The sequence below is a fragment of the Entelurus aequoreus genome, linkage group LG22, assembly GCF_033978785.1.
Source record: "Entelurus aequoreus isolate RoL-2023_Sb linkage group LG22, RoL_Eaeq_v1.1, whole genome shotgun sequence".
Taxonomy (NCBI): domain Eukaryota; kingdom Metazoa; phylum Chordata; class Actinopteri; order Syngnathiformes; family Syngnathidae; genus Entelurus; species Entelurus aequoreus.
Genome location: NC_084752.1, coordinates 25,613,597 through 25,622,012, shown reverse-complemented (window position 1 = coordinate 25,622,012; position 8,416 = coordinate 25,613,597). Strand labels below are relative to the sequence as shown.

Below are 8,416 nucleotides of genomic sequence, written 5' to 3'. Positions count from 1 at the left end.
TGAATGTGTAGCTAATTGAAGGTGAAGAGGTCTTCTGAACATTTACATGAATTTTGGAGGTCAGAGGAACACATAAAACACACTGTTTATTCCCTGAAACTGAGATGTCTGAGAATGTGTTTGTCCTCACACTCACACGCACAAACACAAAAGCTAAATAAAGCTCATTGAATGACAATGATTGTAATCTGAACCAGCACCACAAAGCAAATAAAAATGAGCCTTTTACAGCAATATCACGTTTTTCATACAAGTGGTCATAACAGACAAGCTGCAGCTGCAGCAGACACTTACTGTCTTCACTTATGAGCAAGTAAGTGCTCTCTCACCTTGGGGATGACCTGCGTGAGAGCACAACTGGCCTTATCACAGATCCACACTTTGTCCTTGGGGCCGAGGGCGGCGCAGACGGCCTGCAGCTCTGTGTACACTGATTCATACGGTAACGTCTTGATGTGGAGCTCAGGCTTGCTGGGCGAATCCAGCTGGAGATGCTCTCTCAGCGACATATCGGCCAGACGCTTTTGGTCTACAAAAAGCCTGCGAAAAGAAACAAGTGCAGTAGAAAGATTTAACAGAAAGGTGATGGAATTTGTAAAAACATCAGAATTCAGTTAATTAGGAAAAATAGTCACATATACAACTGGGGGAAGTCGGGCTGCAGCTATCGATTATTTTAGTAATAGTAATAATAGTAAAAACAATCTTTCAATTTGTTTGTTCGATTAATTATTAGCGATTCCCAGAGCCCAAAAAAAGTCTGCGGGCTATAGAGCGTTTTCTATTCGGGCTCCAGTACTCTGGAATGCACTCCCGGTAACAGTTAGAGATGCTACCTCAGTAGAAGCATTTAAGTCCCATCTTAAAACTCATTTGTATACATTAGCCTTTAGATAGACCCCCCTTTTAGTCCAGTTCTGCACCCCTCACCTGCGTGGCGAGGTTATTAGGTGACCGCAGACAGTGCACTAGCTCAGTGGTTCTCAAATGGGGGTACGCGTACCCCTGGGGGTACTTGAAGGTATGCCAAGGGGGGTACGTGAGATTTTTTTAAAATATTCTAAAAATAGCAACAATTCAAAAATCCTTTATAAATATATTTATTGAATAATACTTCAACAAAATATGAATGTAAGTTCATAAACTGAACATCAAATCAAGTAGGCTATTCCATTCATTACCACAAACCCAGAGTTTCCCCCATGGCCCATGCCATAATGGTTTGATCCTACCTGGCGGTGCCACACGGCACCAACTGTCAATCAACTATCAATGTAGAAAACAATGGAGGCGTGGTTAAACGTAGCAGTAATGCAGCTGAAAACAAGGAAGAACATGTGCCAAAGAAGGCCAAACCTGAGCCGGCAAAATTCAGACAGTATTCCAAAGAATATGTGTTAATGGGATTTACGGCTTCGAGTTGTAACCCCCCCCAAGGCATTGTGTTTTTTCTGTGGAGAAATGTTAGCGAACAGCGGCATGAAGCGGCCGCGCATCCTCAGCGGCATCTCCGGACAAAACACGCTTACCATGTCGGTAAGCCACCTGATTTTTTAAAGAGGAGACTAAATGCATTCAGGTCATCTCAAGACACGATGCGGAAAGCCTCCACATCAGCCAAAGCCCTGGACAACCTTCCCTCTAAGGTGCGCGCCTGCGCAATTGCGCACCGCTCACGCGTCCTCGGCGCACTGCAAATTAATGCAGCGCAGGAAATCAAAAATCCCATCTGAACTTTAAACAAAATAAACACATTACAATTTATTCTGTATGATTTAGCAATGCAACTCTGTGAGTGACAGGTGACAACAAGAGTGGCCCCAATGAATAAAACAATCTTTGTCAACACAGTTCCATTCTAGAGGCTAACCTTTCCTGTGACAAAATGGCAACCAAGGTAATCAAAAAGGTTAACCAACGAACGAGATTTCTCTACAGAATTTCCTCTCTGGTCAACAAAAGCACCTTGAGGATTTTGGCGGGAACTCTCGTTCAACCCTTTTTCGATTATGCATGCACCTCCTGGTACCCTAGCACCTCCAAAACCCTCAAATCTAAACTCCAAACATCTCAGAACAAGCTAGTCAGGTTACTTCTAGACCTCCACCCTAGATCCCACCTCACTCCTACCCACTTCTCTAAAGTGGGCTAGCTCAAGGTGGAGGACAGAGTTAAACAACTTGCACTGAGCCTAGTCTATAAAATCCGCTACACCTCCCTGATACCGAAGTACATGTCAAACTACTTCCTTAACGTAAATGACCGCCATAACCACAACACCAGGGGGTGCTCCACTAACCACGTTAAACCCAGATTCCGAACTAACAAAGGTCTTAACTCATTCTCTTTCTATGCCACATCAATGTGGAATGCGCTCCCAACAGGTATAAAAGAAAGGGCATCTCTATCCTCCTTCAAAACCGCAATAAAAGTTCACCTCCAGGCAGCTACAACCCTAAACTAACACCCTCCCCGGATTGCTAATAATCAAATGTAAACAATCAAATGCAGATACTTTTTCTTTTTCTTATGCCTTCTGATCTCTCTCTCTCTCTCTCTCTCTCTCTCTCTCTATGTCCACTACTTGATGTCCATACCCCCCCCCCACCCCCCCCACCCCTCCACACCCCTGATTGTAAATAATGTAAATAATTCAATGTGATTATCTTGTGTGATGACTGTATTATGATGATAGTATATATGATAGTATATATCTGTATCATGAATCAATTTAAGTGGACCCCGACTTAAACAAGTTGAAAAACTTATTCGGATGTTACCATTTATTGTTCAATTGTACGGAATATGTACTTCACTGTGCAACCTACTAATAAAAGTCTCAATCAATCAATCAATCAAAGTTCAATTATCGTCTGTCAAGACACTTTACGGACAGGAATTCCATCAATCACTTTATTGAGCAAAACTGTTTGTAACCACACCAAAAACATGAGTTAAAAAAACCTTTATCTATAAAAACTGGTAATTTTCTGCCATACAAACCAGGCTTAAACCAACTTTGTCATCCGTCGTTTCAACAGAAGCCGCTCGCTCGCTCACCTGCACCAACACACGCACTCATGGCACTTAGCCAGTGCTGCGTTTATGGCCACAAAAAAAGTCGGACAACCCCAACGCCACACAATGTGTAAATGCCAGGTTGTAACACTGACTCCACAATCACATGTGTGCTTATTGTACTGCCATTTATTAAGAATGTTAATCTAAGGATAGTATTCATGAAATATTGTCACTAGACTAGTGTCTTTGCTTGTTGCTAAAGCCCAAAAAGCCGTTCACTATCGCTGAAGAGCTGATAATTCCAGCCGCTGCAGTGCTGGCCGAGACAATACTGGATAAAAACGCAGCCGAGAAAATAAAGAATGTGCCTTTATCAAATGACTGTTTGCCGGAGAGTAGATCAAATGGGAAAAGACATTGTTGAGCAAGTTTTTGGAAAACTTAGCGACTCATTTTCCCTCCAGCTGGATGAATCCACAGATATTAGTGGAAATGCACAACTTGTAGGTTTTGTCAGATACATCGGTACTGACGATATTTATGAGCACATACTTTTTTGTAAAACATTAGAGGGGAGAACAACATGAGAGGACATTTTTGACAATCCCCAAAGAGGACACTTTCAGTTGATGATTACTTCTGTGTAGAAATCTTTATTTATAATTGAATCACTTGTTTATTTTTCAACAAGTTTTTAGTTATTTTTATATATTTTTTTCCAAATAGTTCAAGAAAGACCACTACAAATGAGCAATATTTTGCACTGTTATAAGTTTTAATAAATCAGAAACTGATGACATAGTGCTGTATTTTACTTCTTTATCTCTTTTTTTCAACCAAAAATGCTTTGCTCTGATTAGGGGGTGCTTGAATTAAAAAAAATGTTCACAGGGGGTACATCACTGAAAAAAGGTTGAGAACCACTGCACTAGCTGTTCAAAATTTGGGACCCGGGGTGGACCACTCATCTGTGCATCAGTTGGGGACGTCTCTGCGCTGCAGACTTGTCTCCACTCAAGATGATCCCCTGCTGGCCCAACTATGGACTGGACTCTCACACTATTAACTACATCCACTCGACGTCCATTGCATCGGTCGCCCAGGGGTGGGGGGGTCACCACATCTGCGGTCCCCTCCAAGGTTTCTCATTGTAGCCCATTGGGTTGAGTTTTTTCTTGCCCTGATGTGGGATCTGAGCCGAGGATGTCGTTGTGGCTTGTGCAGCCCTTTGAGACACTTGTGATTTAGAGCTATATAAATAATTTATTGATTGATAATCAAGTAATTGGATAAAATACACATTTGAGGGACAATAGTAAAAAAAAAAAACTTTTTTTTTGATTGCCATAACTTTTTTTCTAATAAATGCAAAACATCAAAATTACACGTTTAACATGTGTGCATTAAAAAACGAAAATAAAAAAACTCAGCTGTTCACTGCCATACAGATCACGGCCCCACACCGCCCTATTGCAAACCATGTTTGCATAGTTAATGTTCTGGGCACTCCACTAATTCAGTGGTCCCCAACCACGGGGCCGCGGCCCGGTACCGGTCGGTGGATCGATTGGTACCGGGCCGCACAAGAAATTATTTTTTTTTTTAATTATTTTTATTTTTTAAAAATTAAATCAACATAAAAAACACAAGATACACTTACAATTAGTGCACTAACCCAAAACACCTCCCTCCCCCATTTACACTCATTCACACTCATTCACACAAAAGAGTTGTTTCTTTCTGTTATTAAAATTTCTGGTTCCTACATTATATATCAATATAGATCAATACAGTCTGCAGGTATACAGTCCGTAAGCACGCATGATTGTATTTTTTAATGACAAAAAAAAGAAAAGAAAAGAAAAAAAAAAAGACATGAATGCAACCATTTTTAAATTTTATTTCCGCCTGCGTTCAATTCTCGGAGACAGAGTAATGTCAGCCGGACAACCGCAATGCTGTTTGCTCCAAACAGGAGAAAGAAGCACTTCCGACTTGTGATTAGTCAGACGTGCCGAGCTCAAGCACATTGCTATTTTCAATATGATTTGCGTATTTATAAGGGGGCGTAGTCTGGGCGTGCCAAGCCTCCCACAAGTCAACGGCAAATTCCAAGTAGGTTGTAATGTAAGAAATACAAAACCCAAAACCAGTGAAGTTGGCATGTTGTGTAATTCGTAAAGAAAAACAGAATACAATGATTTGCAAATCCTTTTCAACTTATATTCAATTGAATAGACTGCAAAGACAATATATTTAATGTTCAAACTGAGAAACTTAATTTATTTTTGCAAATAATTATTAACTTAGAATTTAATGGCAGCAGAATGTTGCAAAAAAGTTGTCACGGGGCATTGCTACATGGCCTTTCCTTTTAACGACACTCAGTAAACGTTTAGGAACTGAGGAGACCAATTTTTTAAGCTTTTCAGGTAGAAATCTTTCCCATTCTTGCTTGATGTACAGCTTAAGTTGTTCAACAGTCCGGGGGTCTCCGTTGTTTGTATTTTACTCTTCATAGTGCGCCACACATTTTCAATGGGAGACAGGTCTGGACTACAGGCAGGCCAGTCTAGTACCCGCGCTCTTTTACTATGAAGCCACGCTGTTGTAACACGTGGCTTGGCATTGTCTTGCTGAAATAAGCAGGGGCGTCCATGATAACGTTGCTTGGATGACAACATATGTTACTCCAAAACCTGTATGTACCTTTCAGCATTAATGGTGCCTTCACAGAAGTGTAAGTTACCCATGCCTTGGGCACTAATACACCCCCATACCGTCACAGATGCTGGCTTTTCAACTTTGCACCTATAACAATCCAGATGGTTCTTTTTCTCTTTGTTCCGGAGGACACAATGTATACAGTTTCCAAAAACAATTTGAAATGTGGACTCGTCAGACCACAGAACACTTTTCCACTTTGTATCACTCCATCTTAGATGAGCTCGGGCCCGGTGAAGCATGCAGCGTTTCTGGGTGTTGTCGATAAATGGCTTTGCATAGTAGAGTTTTAACTTGCAGTTACAGATGTCGCGACCAACTGACAGTGGTTTTCTGAAGTGTTCCTGAGCCCATGTGGTGATATCCTTTACACAATGATGTCGCTTTTTGATGCAGTACCGCCTGAGGAATCGTAGCCGCTTACGTGCAATGATTTCTCCAGGTTCTCTGAACCTTTTGATGATATTACAGACCTTAGATGGTGAAATCCCTAAATTCCTTGCAATAGCACGTTGCGAAATGTTGTTCTTAAACTGTTCAACAATTCGCTCACGCATTTGTTTACAAAGTGGTGACTCTTGCCCCATCCTTGTGTGTGAATGACTGAGCATTTGATGGAATCTGCTTTTATACCCAATCATAACACCCACCTGTTCCCAATTAGCCTGTTCACCTGTGGGATGTTTCAAATAAGTGTTTGATGAGCATTCCTCAACTTTGTCAGTCTTTTTTGCCACTTGTGCCAGCTTTTTTGAAACATGTTGCAGGCATCAAATTCCAAATGAGCTAATATTTGCAAAAAAAAAAGATTTTTGATTTTGAACATCAAGTATTTTGTCTTTGCAGTCTTTTCAATTAAATATAGGTTGAAAAGGATTAGCAAATTATTGTATTCTGTTTTTATTTACGATTTACACAACCTACCAACTTCACTGGTTTTGGGTTTTGTAAATGTGCTTGGATTTGTGCATGTGAACAATTTAATACATCGGAATTTTTACTTGCTCATTTTCTGGATTTGATCGTATGTCCATATTTAGTAGGAAAACCACGCAACTCTATTTACATGCGGCCCCTGGTGAGCGGCTTTCTCGCCTCGGAGCTTGTGAAAGTTAATTCTAGATTACAAAGCATACCCCTCACCTTGATATAAAAAGATGTGGACATAAACTAAGAAGTTGATCAACTTTGACAACCAACTTAGACTCGGAAGGGGCAAAAAAGACCCAAAAGGACGCTTCGTTCCACCCCTTTTTTTCCACGAGGATCATGAGTACTTTTTCATCGAAACGGGATTATATCAATATCCTATCAGTCGTCATCCCAGTGAGAGCAGGCATTGTACAGTAGGTGATGTTTTTTGTTTGTTGGCTCTCATGATGTCTGCAGTGAGTAGTTGTCGAGGAAAAAGCAAACGTTAAATTAAGATATGCTTAAAATGAGCAAAATACATAAATACTACATGTTGTTATGATTTTGCCTGTTACTAAAATTACATCTAAAGTTAGAGTGTGTATATAAATCATTGATGGAAGTGTTTGGATTGTTTTAAGCGCTTTATTGGCAGAATAAAGCAACTCCCCTAAGCTCCTTTGTAAACTGACTTTTGCTCGTATTTATTTACTAGTTAGAATGCATAAAAAAAGAGTTGACTTTAAATGATCAGAGATACACCCGCATTTTGCTAGCACAATAGTGTACAAATAGGGTTGCCAACAGCTCCTTGAAAAACATAATAGTCCCGTATTAGAAACAGACGTATGTGTCTCTTGAACTGAAAAAGGACACAATTTGTCCCATATTACAGTGGGAATCAAACATATTCTATGAAATATGTCAATGGATACCATCGACAATAGCTTGCCACAGGCTAATCTAGTCAACGTTAAAATGTCTGATCGCTATCAATATAATTGCCTTTTGACTCTTTATTTATTTTCTTTGCCTTTGCTGTCACGGAGCTCTGCCTCAGCTTGACAGCTGCTAAGTAGCTCGAGTTATCCGCCTAGCTTCTGGCCTTCTGACTGCAAATGACTTTTCACCGCAGGGACATTTTGCCTTACGAAAAAAGGGCAAGCTATACGTGGCTATCAATCATGGCCAACAATGTGTCCTTACCACACCCAGAGCTGGTCATCAAACGAGCATGTACGTCATTCCACAGATCACATTGTCTTTAGTGGCGTCATGTTTGTAATAGCAAAACAGGTAACTAAAACACAAAGAGTACTTCCCTAAAGGGGAACAATTATCACCTAATGGTAGCAATTGTGCACCTACGCACATATAATCACTAGAGATGATTTCAACAGATTGAAGCATGTAGCCATATTCCCATGGTCAAGCCACTCCTGAACTCAAGACAACGGAAGAAGCGTCTGACTTGGGCTATGGAAAAGAAGCACTGGACAGTTGCAGAGTGGTCCAGAGTCCTGTTTTCAGACGAAAGCAAGTTTTATATTTCATTTGGAAGTCAAGGCGCTAGAGTCTGGAGGAAGGCTGGAGAGGAGCAAAATCCAAGTTGCTTGAAATCCAGTGTGAAGTTCCCACAGTCAGCAATGGTTTGGGGAGCCATGTCAGCTGCTGGTGTTGGTCCACTGTGTTTCATCAAGTCCAGAGTCAATGCAGCTGTGTACCAAGAGATTTTAGAGCACTGCATGCTTCCATCTGT

At 40.8% G+C, this 8,416-nt stretch overlaps 1 protein-coding gene across 2 annotated transcripts in view; it reads right to left on the bottom strand.

The window, feature by feature from the left end:
- Positions 1 to 8,416, bottom strand: part of LOC133639311 (xaa-Pro aminopeptidase 1-like) — a 32,458-nt gene continuing 24,042 nt past the window's right edge. The window contains exon 7 of one of the 2 annotated variants that reach the window (XM_062032541.1): positions 1 to 540. In XM_062032541.1, the coding sequence (XP_061888525.1) occupies positions 300 to 540 (241 nt within the window). In that variant the 3' untranslated portion in view covers positions 1 to 299. The remainder of the gene's footprint in view (positions 541 to 8,416) is intronic. The other variant, XM_062032539.1, reaches the window with a different exon arrangement.